At 44.6% G+C, this 19,418-nt stretch overlaps 2 protein-coding genes across 3 annotated transcripts; both read left to right on the top strand.

Annotated features, from left to right (window-relative positions):
* The first annotated feature begins 983 nt into the window (after positions 1-983).
* On the top strand, positions 984-16,407 carry LOC4576090 (uncharacterized). Of its 2 annotated transcripts, XR_009765540.1 has the most exons (4): positions 984-1,218; positions 14,693-15,091; positions 15,173-15,753; positions 15,842-16,407. XR_009765540.1 is itself a non-coding variant. In XM_061651753.1 (3 exons), the coding sequence occupies exons 1-3, from the start codon at positions 1,098-1,100 to the stop codon at positions 15,673-15,675; spliced, it is 1,023 nt and encodes a 340-aa protein (XP_061507737.1). In that variant the 5' UTR covers positions 984-1,097; the 3' UTR covers positions 15,676-16,407. The 2 variants fall into 2 exon arrangements, 1 of the variants encoding a protein (XP_061507737.1); XM_061651753.1 differs by having other exon boundaries at positions 15,173-16,407.
* A 294-nt stretch (positions 16,408-16,701) lies between these two features.
* On the top strand, positions 16,702-18,810 carry LOC1277331 (uncharacterized). The gene is made up of 4 exons (XM_316786.5): positions 16,702-17,259; positions 17,494-17,729; positions 17,815-17,979; positions 18,078-18,810. The coding sequence occupies exons 1-4, from the start codon at positions 16,986-16,988 to the stop codon at positions 18,114-18,116; spliced, it is 714 nt and encodes a 237-aa protein (XP_316786.5). The 5' UTR covers positions 16,702-16,985; the 3' UTR covers positions 18,117-18,810.
* The last annotated feature ends 608 nt before the right edge of the window (positions 18,811-19,418 follow it).

The raw sequence follows: 19,418 nt of genomic DNA on the forward strand, positions 1-19,418 counted from the left end.
TTTGAGCTAGTGTATGTCAATATCCCACCGGCTCCAAACACTCCCAGCCGGACATTAAACGCTGCGGTGTGGTTCCTGGGAGCGCCCATAGTGTCACCCCAACGTGTCTTGTACTCGCAGCACAACGGCAACAGCAGCAACAACAACAAAAACGAGGTGTGCTATCGTTCAGCCTCTCTCGCCGGGCCCCCCTTCCCAGTGCTACCACCTGTGTGCATTCAGCAGGGCAAAAAAAGAGGCCCACACCAACACACCAACACACGAGTGCGCCCAGCCAGCCCAGAAGGGTGCCTACGGATGCCGACACGGCCGAAACTTCGTGCGCGCACGGCTTCCCCTACCAAGGTGCCCCTCCCCACTCCTCCATCCCCTCCCCACATCTTGGTCGAAAACAAAGCAGCAGCACTGCGAGCTAGTGTGCGAGAGTGAAGGGGCGAAGCGGACACCCGCCGACCCAACCGAGCCCGCGGGTCTGAAGAAAGTGAAAAGTGGTTTTTCTCACCGAGCGAGCCGAGGGAAAAGTAAACAGCGCGCGCGCGCTCAGATTGGCAAAGCCCGTCGGCACGGTAACATCGATAGTACGAGCGCACGCGCGAGCGTTGGGCTCACACACTCAAAAAAAAACCCCCCCGAACGGCCGAAACGGGTCCCCGGACAGGCAGGCGGCTCACCAGTGTGTGTCCCCCGCGTACAGTGTTGCGGTGGTGCCGTTTGAGAACGCGTGCAGGGCTGTAGAAAAAAAAACTGGAGCAAAGTTTCGGCCGCATTGTCAGCATCGTTTGCGCACCCGTCTAGTCAGCCTGCTGCCCGATGGTGTGATGGTTCTGAGCTTCAAACCCGCGTCCGTGCCCGTTAGAGTGTTACCGTAGAGAGTGCGTGTGTGTGCGTGTGTGTGTGTATGAGGAAGATATCCTTATCGTCCGGGTGTGTATGTGTGAAACGGGCGCAGCTAAAATCGGGGCAAACCACGGCACACCACAAAGACGCCGCGCGAAAGCGTGAACCGCTCGGACAGTGCGCGCAGTGCCAGCAAGTGGCCGGTTATGCAACCGGCTTAACGACCGAGCCGCTACTACAACTGAAAGCGAGAGTGCGAGATGTGTTACTACCGGTTTACCTGGTGCGTTCTGCTGGTCGCTGGCATTGCTTCCCGCGCAACCGGTGACAGCAGGTCGTCCAAATCCACAATCAGCCACCATCAATCAGCGTCTAGCGATGGTAAGTCCGGCCGGGGAAGCATTACAGGAGGATAGCTCTCGGAGGGTAGGGAGAAAGGCCCTCCAGCACTCTGCCGAGGACCCTCCCGGAGACGAGATCCAGATGGACTGGTTCCTGGGCATTACTTTCTCCACACACAAACACACTTCCAACGCAATCACCTCGAACGCATTGAAGTCTAAATGTGGGGAACGTCTCAAGCACAGGGGAAGGGAAGATTTTTTGTTGGTGGACCATCAAACGAGTGTACGTAAGTTCACCTCCGGGGATGGGAAGCTGCAAAAAAAAAAAACCCCTGTGCAACGCCGCGCCAAAACCATTCATTACGCTCTATCCAGTCCCTTCCGTGCTTCGGGAAGCTCTGCGCAAGCAAGCAAATGCAACCAGCCGAAGGGCCAGACAGGGCGGGCAGGGTAGGAAGGTGTCCGCACACCAGGCAGAAGAATAGCAATTTTGGCGTTTTACGCTGAGAAACACTTCGGGGGAGGTTGCGCCGAAAACCGAAACTTCCGACGCGGAACTCTCCACTGTGTTGCGCTGCGCAAACACAAACACACCAGCAACAACAACAAAAAACAACAACAACACCAGTGGGGTGGGGTGGTGGATTACTGTTTCATAATAGGCATGCCGTTTTTTTCCCTCTCTACCTCTCTGTTTTCCTCCAACCGGGCATTTCTCCTACACTCCCGTACGGTCCATGGCCGATGGCACACCTTGCGTGCCCATTCGGCGCTCCCCAGCATCGCGGCGCTCAACTATCACCGCGTCGGCATTTCTATTGCCGCCGTTCCTTACCCACCGTTGGTTCGGAGCTGTTACTTCGCTCGCTTTCGATCATCACCGTCCATCACCTGTGCGGGAGGGGGTGCCATGCTGTATCGTAACCATCTTCGGGGCATCAAGACGTGCGATTTTGGGAAAACGCGCGTCCAAAACACTTGCCGTAATAGGCGAACTGTTGCGTTGGCCACGGCTGGCCAGGAGGCTGGACCGCATTTTCTCTGCGCACTGGACGCGTCCGACTGCCCCGGGGCGTAAACTATTATGTTACGTTAGACGAGGCGTGTAAAGAGTCGCCGCCATAGCCATCCTATGAAGCGTTGGACACCCCTCGTGGACGGGTAATCCAAGCGCCGTCCCCGCTCGATGGGGACACCAACTGGACGCGTCCAGTCACTCGTGACGAAAGGCATCGTTTTGTTTTCTCTCTTTCTCTCTTTCACTTGCCGGAAATACGGCCGTGCACAAAGCGGAAAAGCTTCCAAACCGGTCAGTTATGGCGACAACGCATCTCCGGGTGTACGGGTTTTGTGGCCCGATGGAAAGATCTTGCAATAGAGATATCGCGTGGTATGCACTTGCACATCAGCCTCATTAGCATTACACAGCACACCAGCATACGCTCAATAAACATATTGAAGTTACTGGACGGTGCACTGGTCGCCGTCTAATGTCATCAGCGTTGCCTTACCGAGACGACTCGGTGCCAGAAAGACGAGTTTCAGCTCTGAAGAGCATCGAGTGGCTACATCTAAAAGAAAAACATCCTCAACCACCTAATATGAGCATCTTCAGACAGCATTGTACTTTCGTAATCTTCTTTCTGGGTTCGTCTTCCACACAATCAACTCTGGCAACTCGCTCATCACTATAGAGTGCCCTTTAAGTGAGCAAGAGCTTTATTAAAGTTGCAAACTCTACAATGTTTCCGTTGGTTTTCTCAATCAGGACATTTGAAGAACTCAGGATTTATGAAAGAATTCAGAATTCAAATTAAATTCTTTTCTTTTCGTACAATGCCCGGAATCAGCCCTCGGGAGCCTAAAATGAGGTCCGCTATGGCGCTAAGGCTAAAATAAATGGATTATTAGTTTGACCATTTCAATCAAAATTCTATCTTTTGACTCATTGGCGTCCATGTTTCTTTGTATCGAAACGGGTCGTGAACTGAAAATTTTGAATACTCTTAGCCTAAACAGTCATTAAGTTCTCCTGTATTTATGGTCTCTCAAGTAAATAATTTACAGATTGGGAATGTCTACAAACGTATGAGAACTGTGCTTGTTTTTGGAAAATTATTACATCTTTCACCGTTTTCGAGCCAAAATAAACAATGACTAACTGCTTTTGAACATTAACTGTAAGTAAACATTTGACGTTCAGCTGAAATACTAATACCTCTCTGAACTTCGTTCAATCGTAATCCAAAAAAGAAAACTCCATAAGTTGATCCGTTTGCTGCATGGAGTTTAGACTTTTGTTTGTGCCTTCATTTACAAAAATACTTTGAAAATATTTACCAATAATTTATCTCAATACCTTCAAAATTTATAATTGACTATTAAACTAGTACAAAATCAATTAAAACGAAGCCAGACAATTTAATTTTAACAAAATTAACATCAAAGAAACGACCCTGGGTAATATAAACGTAAGTCAATATTGAGGAAAGCAAATGTTTAGTTACGATTGAACAATGTTCAGAAAGGCATTAGAATTTCAGTGTGTCGTCAAATGATTATGTGTACTAGAACAATGTTCAAAAGCACCATAACACTGTTTACTGGGGCTCCAAAACGGTGTACCTTATGTATCAGCTTCCAATTTTAGACTCCAATCGTTTATTGAATTTTTCTTTTAGGTTCATGTTGTTAAATTCGCTGAAGCTAGATAGCATTTTGTAAATACAAATTTGGGAATCACATGCTTAAAATAGAACATATCGGTAAAAAGATAGCAGCACATCATATCCTTCAATTTCTAGAAACCATTCGTTTTGAAGAATTGATGAAAGAATTGATGATTTTATGGTATTCTGTGATAATATCAGATCTAGTAATATTCAGGTTAAAACCAGATTTTTAAGACATTCCAAGTTAATAAAAACTGTCTTTCAGGCTGATGGTTACTCTTAAGTAGCACTGAAATAAAGTTCTTTCAAATATTCTTGTTGTAAGTCTGGTATGAAAAATCAATCGAGACGGGCAGCCGACAAAAACAGTTGGCTACAAATAGCCAGACCAACTCCCGAAGGTGACTTTAAAATACGCTTACAAAATTCAGATCTCACCCAAAGAATAGGGAATTTTCTTATGGGTAATCATCGGAAATATTTTTTTTTTGTCTAATGTCATTAAATTATCGATTGGTCCTTCAAATTTGGATTTACCGGCGTTATTTTTTAATTCACCGGTGTTAAATTATTTTCTTAAATTGATTTTAGCACATTGAAAACCGCGAAAACATCCGAAACTTCGATCCATTTCTCGCTAAGGTTTTGATGTCGAGAACAAATGGCTTGAATCGACTCTGGAATCGATAGTACACGTAGTCGTTATGGATAAAACTCTTGCTAGACATATTTCCACGAAAACCTCGAAACCGCAATTAGAAGCGGGATAGTTTAGTAGCAAAGTGGAACTGAGTTTCTTCACATTACTCAACTCGACGTTAAGACATCAGAATAAGCCTGAAAATCGACTTAATTACTAAAATTCATCCACTAAGGATTGATGGTACAGCGACGACAAAATGCGTACCTTTTTTTCTTTTCTAACTGGGGGTAAGTGTGTGGGAGTGTAGCCGACATTGGTGTATGGTGTACTCTCCGCAAAAAAAAACCACGTCCCAATAACGAGCGAAAATGGCGAGCTAGACCTTCGTACGGGCAGCTTTGTTGTAGCGCTGTAGCGTTGTCTCATATTGCTCCTATTTTACCACAAACCACACATACACACGCATTCGCCCAGCCTGCCCAGCGTCGGTGTGGAGTTTCTGTTCTCACCCACTGTTCATGACAGCGCCCTCCCCTCCATTGCAGCTTCTGTCTTATGTTTTCTGTACTTCGAACCCAGCAAACCCAACCAACTTGGAGGCACCTCGCCAGTACCAATAGACTCTCACATACACACACAGACTGGGGGGTAGCAGCTACAATTGCTCTGTAAACCACCCGCCTCCTCACTGGCACCTCTCGGCCAACATACCATTTTTTTCCGAGGGGACCAATTTTCTCAACCTTACTCCTGCTGCAAACATGTGCTTGTAGATGTGTGTGTGTACAAACAAACGGTCATATGCTGCGCCGTTCGCTCAATTGTGCTGCATGCTGCCAAATTGGGTTGCATCGGTGGTACTGGCGGTCCATTGCACGCGTACACCCCCTTCCCGCCAAACGAACACACACACAGCACACAGGCTGCGGGCCGGTCTTTGTGCCCGCAACGAGCCTACAATTATGGCTGGCTAATATTTGTACCATTTACCCTTGGCCCGCTGATGTGTCGCATGTGTGCACATGGCTCTCCCCTGCCTCGCTGCGTGCAGCGTCCGTGGCATAATGCATTCGGTTTCCGTTTCGCGGGAAGTAAATGATCACGGCACATTTCCGCACACCGTACATCATCTGCATCTCGGCTTCTGCCACGTTCTCGGCTTGCTCGTCTAGATTAATGGCACAGAAACAGTGCGGCACAAGTTGTTAAGGCAGCAGTATGCTGGATTTTTGCATCTCGAAAGCGGTGTGTATGTTATTTTTTCTCTTTTATTACTCTCCCCTAGCCCAGCTAAGGTTGGAGGTCTTTTGCTACAATTATTTATGGCAACGACTTTGACATTAAGCTAAGTTGCTTCGCGTTGAGAAGTTGGAGGCTGAAATGCGGTTAGAAATTAAGCCTCGCTACTTGCACAGTGTACGCGTGTACACATTGTAGGTAGCTTTTGTGCCGGAAACGGTGAATGTTGAACTCGTGGCACACGCGGTCCAACCGCTCCCAAAAAAATAAAACCCCTCCATGGTCTGAAACAGGTTTCCAAGCCCAGGTTTTCGAGCGACGCTGTTCTAAAACGCTCCGCCAGAACCTTAACACGCTCGCACCGTGTACTTTCGCTTTTCGTCGATCTGGGCCGACACCGCTTTACCGTTTTGTAGCCTTACTCTTTACCCTTACGCAGCCGCCGCCTGACAGCCGGGCCACAGACGGTGGATAGGGCAGGTCTGAACTCCCCCACGGTGGTGTTGAAGCTGCGTGCGTATGGCGGAAGTCAGCGGCATCGATCGATCACAGCGCAGCAGAAACCGTTTGCCGAAGGCACTAACCTTGAGCGGGTGCTGGAAGACTACAGCAACGAAAAGATCTCTTTCTTCTTCGCCTGCCCCCTTCCTTCTCTCCCTTCCTTAGCGGGATCGGAAAGTTTTGCAAGCACTGCGGTCAATCCCCTCCCCCTGCCCCAAGCCCGAAGAAGTCGATCCCAATCGGCATACAGCGTGTAGTGTTGGGTAAATCTGATTCAGATTCATGAATCTGAATGAATCCTTGAAATGTTTCAATGAATCTGAATCTCGATTGTAAAGATTCACGAATCTTGAAACATTCATACAGCTTTAAATTCTTCTTCGAGTAACAACCTACGTGATCATGCCAGCCTATACCGACATTCAAGACTTCTTGGTACCACGCAACCGGGTAGTCTGTTTTGCTACGAGGAGACGGTCCCATGCGTGACTTTAACCCTCGACGGGCATGTCGTGCGAGTTAACCACTGTACCATAAGATCGCACAAATTCAATATTTTGAAAAGTATACCTGTCTAATGATTCATGAGTCCCTCGAGATTTATTAATCTTCAACGGAATCTTTATCAGGGATCTATAAAGAATCTTTATAGATTGATGAATCTTTCGAGATTCATGAACAGTGCTGCAAAATTTAACTGTCAATGTCATAAAAAAATCTGACTGAAACAAAATCCATATCAGCGTCACGTACTCAGTTGTGATAATCAGAGATGATGCTCAAAATGATTGGTGTGACCAATACATGCTTAGTGACATTTTCGCAGCCAACGCCTGGTCAGTCACTTTGACTTTTTTCATAACTTTTTTTTATTGTGATCAGTTTTACAAAATGTCACTGGCAAAGTCATGACAAATTCCTACTGAAACAAAATCATGTCAGCGTCACGAGCTATACTGTGATGATCCTAGGCGATGCTCCACATACTTGATGTCATTGTGTGCAACCAACTCTTGGTCAGTCACCTGGTCGCAACATTTTCAGTCAGTGATCATCACATGCTTGGTGTCATTGTGTGCAACCAACTCTTGGTCAGTCACTTGGGCGCAACATTTTCAGTCGGTGATCATCGCGATGAGATATGCGGTGCGTGCGAGTGTTTCCAAGAAACAAAATGAGCATGTTTTCTCGCTCTGTTTGACCCGACAGATAATCAAAACAGATAGAGGGAGAAAGCATGCTCATTTTGTTACTAGAGCCCACGCGCCAATTATATTCCAAGAATGTCGTGATTATCGCCGACAAAAATGTTGTGACCATGTGAGTGACCAAGAATTGGGTGCTAGTCAAAATATCAACAAGCATGTGATTGATCCTCCAACTGTTTGAATCTCGTCACTGATCATCTCAGTTGTTTACGTGAGCTGATTTGAGCTTCGTTTCTGTCATGAGTATTGATGACTGTAACAGTGGCATTTGGCAGCACTGTTCACAGCCACAAAAAATCATGATTATGCTTGCGCCGGCATTAAATTCAGCTTGTTAGTCAGAGTATCGCGTTGGACTCAAGCACTCGCACGTCGCGTTCGGCACGCACTTTTATTGAGTATCGGCAGTGAGCATCAAGCTACCACGTATATGTTCATTGTTTTCATTGGTGAAAATCTCGTTATGCTCATGACATTTTGCAGCACTGAATCATGAATCGTGAATCTTAAATTATTTACGAATCCTCAAAGATTCCCGAATCTTCAGAGATTCGATTCGAGATTCGAATTACTCATCGCTGAAGATTCATACAAATGAATCTCAACAAACGATTCATGAAACCCAACACTACCAGAGTGGCACTAGTGAGATTTAGCAATGCATGGTGATCACGGACCCGATAGAACGCTGCCAGATCTTGGTGCTTGGGTGGGATGGCTTGGTGGGTGCAAAATTGGGCAAGGCTTCACTTTATCGATCAGCCAGCACCAGCACAAAGAGCGCCCAGTAAATCCTAATGCAGCCCGTCAAGCGCTTAGGAGGACTTTCTATCAGCGAAACGGTTCATAACAAACTGTTGCCCAAAAAGGTATTACAACAACAACAACAAGAACAACAAGAAAGGGCTTATTGCGAGAATTATGCTTTCCAGCTCCACACAAAGACCTTTGCCTAACGGCCCATCAGCACCATCGCAATGGCAGGCTGGCTCGTGCCAATGCTCTTCCGCATTTGCCGCGCTTGAACCCCTCCCCTTTGCGCGGCGAGCGTTCTGCGCGCGTTCGTGAGTTCGTGCCCTAATGCGCGCTTGATGCGCTTGAGCTTATCCGACCGTTTTGGTTGCTGTTTATTTTTTTTTTTGTCTTGTGCTATTTGCTCGACGCGTGCGCAGTTACGGCTCGATTTGCCATGCCGGCCATTTTTGTTTTCTTCTTTCGATTTACCATTTACCCGCGAATCGATTCTAAGCGAAGCGGTTGCGCAAAAAGCTTTGGCCCGCATCGTCGATGCCTTTCGCCCATGCCGTTGCACAATTCTTAGCATGGGTTGGTGAGGTTGATTTGTGTGTGTGGTAGTTTGTATTATTTTTTGTTTTCAACCCAACAACCCTAAAACCTTCTAGCAAATGCTTCACCGAAAGCTTCGCCGCTCGACCAAAACCAAACCCGCCTGCCCAACAAGCGGCAATATTACGATTTGAAACCGACGCGCATGATTAACGATCATGCAAGGGTTTGAGGAAACGTTGGTGTCCAACAATCACCAGCAGGCGGTGTTCTACCGTGTGCTCCCTTCTTTGCCTTTGGGCGATTAGGTGTGTGTGTGTGCGCGCGCTCCATTAGGCACCTGTGAGCAGCCGTGAAGCTGAATTACTTAACGCATGCCGCACTAATATCGTCCATGGGTGCGCCGGCATGACGTATCGAACGTAGCTCCTCCGCTTGTCTAGCTTGTGTCATAAGGGCCCTGCGGTCGAGCGCGTTTGGCCGCGTTAATTGATGCAGCAAAACACATTAGTGTTAGCTCTCGCTCCATTCCAGCGTGTTTTCCACCCAGCGCGCTGAGAGGAGATTGTTTCCTCATTTCCACTAGGAAATGATGGTTGGGAGCTGCCGGCTGGTGGTGACGGAATCGGGATCGGACAGGGTCACCGAACGGTAACACCATCCTGGGGCATACATGTTGTCTGTGAGTTAGTCTAGTAGTAGTCTATGCATCAAGGTCATGCCATGCCTTTCGCTTTGGACGCGTCAGGATCGCATGAACGGGAGATCAGATAACAGGGGAGGGCGTAGCGTTTGCAGCTAAACATAAAAAAAATCTTAAAAGTCGCGAATCTATCAAAATGAACTGTTTGATTCGTGCTCCAAACGTCATCCGTATCCTTCCAAGCAGCACTTGGAATCAACGCCCGAGAGGTTTATCTTAATCATTGACCATTTTAACCACCGCCTACAGGTATCGCGACGGCTTGGGGCTAAACGGGAAGTGATTAGCACGCCACAGTTCCTTTCTATTTGCCTTTCTAAGTTGGGAAGCATGAGCTACGCTCGAAATTGTCACTGCGGGGAAAAATTACCTCGCACCATCTAGGCCTCTCTCTCTCTCTCTCTGAACAGTGACAGGCGACATTCTGTTCAGAATTGCCTGTCTAATATTAACGTTTATCCAAGGTGATTAGCGTATTAGCGCACAAATACTGCATAAACTCCCCATTTTTTTGTAGCCTGGATCTATAACTAGACAACCAATATAAGCGTCTGTCAAGGGAACAAGCTGTAAAGTGTAGTTATTCTGTTATCACTGAAGGCATATAAAGCTGTTAAAGCCAAAAGAATCTCATCTTCTTATGGGTTTCTAGATTGCCACATGTACAAGACAGTCCCATAGGAATCGTATCAAATTCCAAGCGTTCTTGTTGGATTCGTTGAGTCTATTCATTACAGGGTAGGGCAGAAACTATGTGCGAAAATCCTTAGGTTTATTTTTTTAAATAATGCTATTACAATAATGTTATTATGCCATACACATTGGTTTGTCTTGTATGGTCTATTAAGCATATAATATGGCTCACTTAATTGTACATAACTCTGTAAACACTATTTGTTAAATCCATATCGAGGTCCTAAACTAATATCATATTGTTATTGATATTTTCTTGAGATTTTTTTTTTAATTTTGTCCCAATATTTATCCAATGAAATCGCATGCGTATGAGCAATATGCCACAAAAACTTTCACTGCACACAAAAACAACAAAATAATTTGAATGATATCATAACAACTCAAATGTAAGCAGCATGTTGAGCTTAAACAACAAGTGTAAACTTTTTTTTTGTACACTAAACAATTTGACCCAAAAAGTATGTCAGGGCTATGCTGTAACAATCATGATATAAAAAAGCGTTTCAAAAACTACCATTTTTGATGTGTTTATTTTTTGTGCATCTGTGAAATGTTTTATTCACATGGCTGACACATATTGGAGCTAGCAATTGACAATCATGTCAAAGAAAAAAGAATAAATTGAAATTAGATCAGAAAGATTTTCCTTATCTCTCCTTTAGGCCATAAGTGATGTAATCGTATGTGATGTATTCGTGTTAAGATCGTATTCAGTGTCAACTGTCAGAGAATACTTAAGCTTTGATGTAGATATAGAGTCTTATTTTCTCTAATTTGCCTGCTTCGTGCTGAATACGAGCATATTCGCTTTTCATCTGATTGCGATTACGATCTTTACGTATGCTACAAACTGTACGTTGCGACAACCATTCGAGAGTTTGAGCCTTCAAAGCGTTCGATTGGAACTTTCTAGCAACGCATTGCTTGCTGCACTCTTGACGGCATCCATTTGGAGCTGTAGCTTCTTCTCGCTCGCTTGTTTCTATAAATTCATTATCGGCTGAGGTTCTGGTCTTATTTAGACCCAACCACCACGTAGCTTTTTTGGCATTTTTTTATCTTTGTCCAAATTATAACCTTCTTTTATATATTAATATAAATTGAATTCGTTGTAAGCAATAATCAAGTTTTTTTTTCGCTTCACAACGACGCCTTCTCGTTCATTCGCAATTCTTCAGTTGGCACTTTATAGAAGGATTTTTTTTTTATTCATGCAGAGAGCCAGTAGCGATTTTTGTCATACGTACACTATTATTGGTATCATCTGTTAGTAATTGCTAGTGTCAAAATTCTAGGATATCATAAAAATATAACAATAGCTTGAGATCAAACATCTACTACAATTATTATGGGTCGCATCCAACAGGTTCACACAATGCTAATTAATCGCATTGATAAAACTAAAGGTGAGATAATATTTTATTTGTATTTCAACCGAATAAAAGGTAAAATGCCACAAAGGTTAGCACGTCAGTTTAATTTGACAGTTATAATCTTCAAAAAAAATGAACGAAAATAATGTAGGGTAACTGTACCAGTTTTCGGCAGTGTACCTATTTTCGGCAAGGTAGCTAAAAACGTGAAATTCTGCACAAATGCGGTAAAAAATTTCACAAAATACAATTTTGTAGTGAAAGTGTACTTATTTGATATTCACATGCGAAGTTTCACACCATTTCATTACGTATTTTCCAAAATATCAAATAAATTGTGCTTCTTTTCGGCAGCCATGCTGTCAGCCAATCGTTCGGCAGGTTTTGTGATTAAGAGAATCAGAACAGTAAAACAATGAAAAAGAGGAATGCAATTTTACGACAAAAAATGCACTAACTTAAGAGAAAAAGGGCTTTGAGAGGTGTATATTAAAGATTTTATGCTTATTTAATTTATTCTAACTTATTAAGAATTTTAAAATCACGATAAACAGGTTATTTTTCACTTTAAATGCTGCCGAAAATAGGTACACAGTAAATGTTCATTTTTGACAGCTCAATGTTGTGGGCTCCTGCCGAAACTCGGAACAATAACACACTTTGAATTTGGCTGAAATTTCCTTTTAAAATTGATCAGAACACTACAATGCGTATGTCGACACATAATATGACCTTTCTTATACCAAATATCACCAATTTTACGACAAAAAATGCACTAACTTAAGAGAAAAATAAATATTTGTAAGCCAGTTCGCACCGTAAGCTATAACCATCAAACTGTCAATGGCTGCTCTGTTTAAACGTCGCATCAAAATGGCTGTCAAAACGGGCCAAAATAAGCAACATAAAATTAATAATTAAAGTGCTTTTTAACACCAATCTTAGGAAAGTAAGAGTGTTAAATTGCTTTAAACATTTTTTTGTACATATTCACATTGATACAAACATTTTCTGACCCGTATTCGCGCTGCCGAAAATAGGAACACAGCCTGCCGAAAATAAGAACAATCTGCCGAAAATACGAGCAAAATCAATGTTTGCATTTTCACGAATATTTATGAAAAAGGGCTTTGAACCGGCAAATAAAAAATATTGTAACATACTATGATAGTTTATCAACCAGAATAACAACACTTTCAAGAAAAATAATGAAAAATATTGATGTGTGAGCAATTTTTGTGAAACTGCTGCACTAGCCTGCCGAAAACTGGTACAGTTACCCTATTATTGGTTACCCTGGTACAACAGTGTGGAATGTCCATCATATGATGTTAGCTGTTTATTATTTGGACTGAAAACATCTCATTGTTTATTTTTTCATAAGGTGATTACTGGGTAGTCCAGCTATGAATCCATATTTCTTTTCCTGAAAGAATGATGAGGTCTAGGAATTGTTAAACTAAAGATTTTCGTTCCACAGTCTTCTGCATTAATGACCCGATTACGCAAATGACAAATTCTTATAATTAACTTACAGGTTTTTTCAGTGGTTCGCATACTAGTGGGATACTTTTTTTTATTATTGATTTTTAAAGAGACTTTGAGCCTTTAGACTTCATTCTCCTCTAAAATGCTTTCTTGACTCTTTCTTTTGGGAAATACACTTTATATCAGCGGTCGGCAAAGTCCGGCCCACGGGCCAAATGCGGCCCGTCAAAACATTCTATCCGGCCCGCGAAAATAGATGCCTGGTTTTGAAAGATAGGAAGAACCTGTTCGTATAAAAAAAAATACTGAACATCTTTTAGTATGACATTTCCTATTGTCGAACTCTTCCAACTTTAATTAATGTAGCATTGATTGACGGACTAATCAATATGGTCGAACTCGTGGTTAAAAATTCCTATATGTAACTGTAATGTGGCTTCTACATGACAATGCTCATCTCGATTTGATAATTGAAACACATATTTTAAAAACACCTGGTACGGTTTGCTGTTTTTACGAGTCCAACGATTATACACTCTTGCTTCTTGAGGTTACACGATTTTTAGGAAGCTTGTTTTAAGGGTATCACTTATCAATTTGTCTGACATGGTATTACTGGCTCGTAAAGCATTACAATAGTTGTTGAGTGAACGTTTATCTCGATATTTTTTCAGTCGTAATTTTTCAGGCTTTTACCATCCCCAGATTAAATCCCCAATATTTTTTGCTGCATGGAACGAGGGGCTTATCCAGCAGCGATACTGCTTTATTGTTTGGAATTTTTAAATTTTAATCTGACGAATCTTTAATTAATTTGAAGGATTGTAAATTAAAGGTAAAACATTGAACCTTGATTGGATGAAATAATAATTTTAAAAAATCAATTATCATGTTTCCAAAATTTTGTAGTGAAATAGTTTAAGTGTAAAACAGAAATCTGGATTATCCTGGCTCGCAGCACTCGATAATTTAATAAATTAGACCCTCTACCTCAATAGTTTGCCGACCGCTGCTTTATATAATGAGAAGTGGACTGTATGGCACACTTTTAGGATAGTCTTATTAGCAATTCCTATTGGATTTGTCCAAAAAGGGTGCTATAGAGTCAAATTCCCATCACATAAAGCTCATTTCGTGTAAGAGTCATTAAAGTATACCACAAGTATGAGAAACCCTGAAAAACCATGTCAAATAGACTTAAATGTGCTAATGAAGCAGATTAGGAATTATTGAAGATACAATTTCAGACAGCAACGTTCTCTTTTTTCGTTAATTTATTTCCTTTTAAATTTTTTACATGTGCGATGAATTTTCATTCTTTGCTCTGAGCTGTATTGTGTCAAAGTTCTGTTCGATTTAGATGTGATATTAGATTTGTTATGTAGGCAGTATGTGTTATGTTTGACAAATAATCTAAACCCAAAATAAATATACATAGAACGTCCTTCAATTACCGCAAATTTCATTGTGCATTTATTGTTTTACAATAGTTTTGATCACAAAGGGTCATTTGACAATAAATAGATGCAGTAATTTTGAATTTTGAATCAACATCAGTTATGAAAAGACAACGCACCATACTTACATAATATTCGAGGTGGACTTCGGTGAGAGTACTGAACTCACACGCCGTAAAACCCACGGAACCGAGGTTGACGACGCACTTTGCTAATCGTTCCTGTCCGCTCCTTTCTTTTCCAGAGTCATTCACCCCGCTCTCGCTGTACGGTGGCAGCCTCTTTCCTGCCGACGTTTCCGGCGACGAGCAGGCACCGTTCGCGCCGACCCTGCCCGTACCGGAAAAGCAGGTTTTGGAGCTAGGCGGCGAACCCGCTGCCGTAACCGGCCGCACCGGCACCCGATCTCAGCCGCAGGCGGATGTGGAGCACCTCAATCCGGCGGCCCAAAAAATCTATCCCACCTTCTTCCGCAACATCCCACCGTTGGGGCACTCGCGGCCCTACTACCAGTCGACGGAGGCGGCGATCGAGCAGCGGTTCAACAAGCTGCGGAGTGGTGGTGTGGCGGCCGCCCCCGTCCCCCTGCCGGAGGTGGTCGCATCGCCCCTGCTCGGTTCGGGCGATTTCGGCATCATCAAGGGTAAGAGACACGCGGTGAGCCTGCTGGTTGGTGCCACGACTAACCTTCATTTCTCTCCCGCTCACTTTCTCTCACCATCAGGTGGCACCTTCTACTACGACACGGACGTGCCGGGCAAGGGGTTCGTGGACGAGTACTACGGGCTCGGGTACAGCGGCAACAATGGGCACGGTCGGCCCCAGCTCGCCTACCTGGTGCAGAAGCCCCAGAAGGAGGAACAGTTCTCCAACTTCCGCGACTTTGCGGACATCAACATCTCGAACGATCCGGCGTACTCGCACCATGCGCCCCTGTACATGGGCATGGACGGGCGTGGGAAGCTCGCAATACCGCCGCCATCGTCGGTGGCACCTGCCACAGTACCTGAAACCAGCACGGCCGATCCGGCGGTGAAGCGCGAACCGGATAACATACTGGACGAGCTGCGGTCGCTCGATGCTTCACCGGATTCGAAGGGCCGGCTGCGAAGCAAGGCGAAAAAGGAAACGCTGCTCGAGCGGAAAAAGCGACCAAAGTACGGCAAGAGCGTCAAGAGCGCCGCGGAGCCGCCGGAGGGTGAAGATTACATGGTAGCGGCAAGCTAAGCCGCTGGACACCGTGGGGGGACCTAATCAGACTTGAGCGACAACAACGACAAAAAAACGACTTAATTGTACATTAAGGTTGGGGCTAGCGAATGTCACACGCTGTTGGTGCATTGGTAGCCACCGTTTAGTTCGTTAGTAATTTTCTTCCCTCCCCTCCCACTAGCGTTCCAACCTTTCAGCTCGTTCCAATCACCACTCATTCTCATCACTCGAACGGCCACATGGAACGGAACTAGATGATTTGCACGTTACCATCAAGCTCATATTCATTATCATCATCATTACTCATCGCTCATCTGGGACGGAGAAAAAACGGCCACATGCTCACCCTGTAGTCGACCAACTCTGTACTCCTGGAATTTCGTCGTACTAGCGTAGATAGCAGTAGAATAATTTTCCCAACGTCGCACACTTCCGTTCGGGTGCAGTACAGGCTTATCGACACCGGCATCAACACCTTCCTATCCCTCTCTCGGGACACTAAGTAATCCCCCGGGGGTGTGTTTATATATGTGTGTCACCCTCTACCTACGCGGAGGCTACTACACGGCTAATGACGACCGAATAGGTTCTGGCGGGAGGGCGCGTTGGTCGATAACGATTTCTGTACTTGCCACCTATCTGGATGTGATCGCATCGTACGTTGCAGTGGGAAGATCAAAATTGTGTGCTCCTTACATGACATAGTTGAATAAAAACAAAGTTTTACCTTTAAAAAGACAAACACAACCAACTGTGCATTGCAAACATGCGTGTTTATTTATGCTCCGCCGAGACTTCCCGAAGTCTTTATCTGGGATGTTACGTCTATATCTCGGATGTTATGTCTACTACGACCCTTCCTCCCCCTGTAATAGGAGAGTGGAAAAATATACATCTTCAAGAGAGTACACATCCACACACACACAAACACACTTACACACAATTACACACACATACAGTGAAAAGGACGAGAGAATTATCTGGGCGCAGCCCAGCAGGGTGTTCTGCTGGCGGTGTCCGTGTGTGTAACGGGCACGCAATGTGCATTCCATTGCGCAGGTCTGACCTCTCAGGCAGGCGACGAGCTGCCTTGTCAGTAGCAGGCAACTGGCAACAATCATCATCACCGCTGGCAGTGAGAAGTGCAGGCAACGCCACCGTGCGTGAAAATTATGTTTACACACCGTGCCCTGTGACAATTAGGCCAGGCCAGAACAGAGAAACGACGCCATCGGAGCTGTTGCTGGGGTACACACTCTCGTAAGCACACGCTGTAAGCGATCCCGCCAATCAATCTGCCAGAAGAACGCCATCCCGCGTCCGCTATGAACGTCAACAGCGGGGGTAGCAGCAACCATACCATCGGCAACCATCACACCCTCAACAGTAGCAACCTCCTCAGCAGCAACACCAACAATCAACACCACGCCAACAGCCATGGGCAGCAGCAGCAGCAAACGAACCGGATCAGCCGCAGCAGTACCCGAAAGAAGCCTTTCCACTTCATTTCCAACATGTGGAAGATGAAGAAAATCATCAAGTTTGAGGATATTATGTTCCACCGTGAGATGAACTGTCGGGCTAGATCGGAACCATCAGGTGCGTATTTGTGCGCGTGTAAGAGTGTATGTGTGCATGTGTGGGTGTCAGTGTGTTTATTGCTATACACTACCCGCACATTTAGATCTAGAATGGTCCAGACCCAGTTCCTGAGATCCTATCCGTCTTCAATGTTTTGGATTAAATGACTTCATTTTGGCTTTATCGCAACTTCTCACTTCCACTACACCCCCCCCCCCACCCCCACACCCTCCTCTTCCACATCCCATGTAGTGTCTACCTACAACTGCACCAGCAAGGGTTCCCAACGGAAGTCATCGCCCTCGTTCTCGATGCTGAGCCTGTCCCCGGGGAAGTTCCAGAAGTCGGATGAACTGGAGGTGACGCGCCTACGGTTATCACGCAACGATAACCCCTTCGTCCAGAAGGTCCTGGCTAGCCGGGACAACGTGACGGACGTAATCGATGACACCGAGTCCGATGACGCCATTTTGATACTGATGTCCGATGTAAGTGTATACCACCGCGTGGCGAAGTATTCGCGCGACGTGCTATGCTCCCTTTAAATCGCATCCTACCTACCCTTGTATGCAGGAATTTAATGGCGAAACGGAAACCGATCCACTAGCATTGCCACAGGTGCACGAGCACATGATACGGTCACCACCGCCGACCTTTTGGCCCCGTTCGCAAAAGACTGTGTTTAACTTTGGCGGCGAGGAGCGAACGCGAACCGGCGGTTCCGAAGGCATGCCGGGGGTAGCTATCGGTTGTAATTTGGAGCTCTATTTTGGGTGCTAACCTTCTGGGATGTTTCCGTTTGCTTTGTTTCGATTTGTTTGTTTTTTTTTCTCTAGGGATCGAAACACCAGCGAGCAAACCCGTGCAACTACTGAGGCGGAAGTGCAGTGCTACTACTAAACTGCTACTACCAGAAAGGAATGTCGTACATGTGAGCACGGCAGAGTGGGAGGAAAGGAGGAGTACCTTACGCGATTCTGCAAACCACAAATGCAATTACAGTACGGGCAACACCGACACACACAATGTTGGACCGTACACATAGGGTTCTTATTTTAGCCAAAACCAGTTGAGCGCATCCAATTTAAACTAAAAGAAAAAAAAACAGAGGGTCGCAATTATTCCATCTCGGACACGGTAAAATATGAATCGTTTCTTTACCATTACTTGTTACAACGTTTATTAGTCAATATATAAGTGATTTGTTTACGCAAAACCAAAGCATCCCCGTTTTTGGAGCACGTGTCAAGGGCGAGGAATTATTTCAACGATTTTGTATTGTGCCACGTTTGGTTAAAAGAGTGACAAGCCGACCATTTAATGATCAGTAAGACTGATCTTAAGTTTACCTCTAATCGCTATAAAGTTATAAATTAAATGTAAGGATGGAGAACTGGAAATGATGCAGCACGCGTTGGCGTATTCGTTATTAATCCTTGTATCTACTCGAAAATTTTAGTGAAATGATATTTTTGTACAAAGAACGGTTATCTCGCCCGAGCGTCCGAAATTCGTAGTGTTTGAAATTTCATATACCGAATAAAGTTTCAAAAAAATATTTCGATCTCACTCATGGGTGTTGATAAATTGCTTTCCCCATTGTGCAGCGTAACCCAGGTTCTCATCGCGTTCGACTACTATTATTGCCAAGGTTTGTAAGATCGGGGTTTTCGCAAGCAAGATTACCGCTGCGTTATCCAGGCTCTTCGGGACTTGACTTCGGGACGCCCGGATCCTCGAATAACACGGATAATGGATCCAAGTATATTTTTATCACAAATTCTTGAAATATTTTTCAAAATTGTATTATGTTTTGGTCAGTCATTGTACAACTGAGTTGTACAATGAAAAGTTTCCAATTTCACATAACTTTTTGTTATAAAAATGTTCTCTAAGAAAAGTTTTTTTAAATCCTCCTGAGCATTTAAAAGCATTTGCTGATGTCACCTTTGTATTAAACTGTCATTTCTCAACAGCACGAATATACGGACAGCCCGATAAACGACGTCCCACTGTAACTGGGGCCCTTTACGATTCTAGTCAGTTTTTTTGTATGGAGTTTGACAGTTGGAGGCTGAAATCAAGTAAACACTCCATACAAAACCACACGCAATTTTCAGTCTAGATTATTCTAGCCTCAAAGCTAAAATCAGATTCGAGTACCTGCTCGAAAAATG

The sequence above is a fragment of the Anopheles gambiae genome, chromosome X, assembly GCF_943734735.2.
Source record: "Anopheles gambiae chromosome X, idAnoGambNW_F1_1, whole genome shotgun sequence".
NCBI classification, from domain to species: domain Eukaryota; kingdom Metazoa; phylum Arthropoda; class Insecta; order Diptera; family Culicidae; genus Anopheles; species Anopheles gambiae.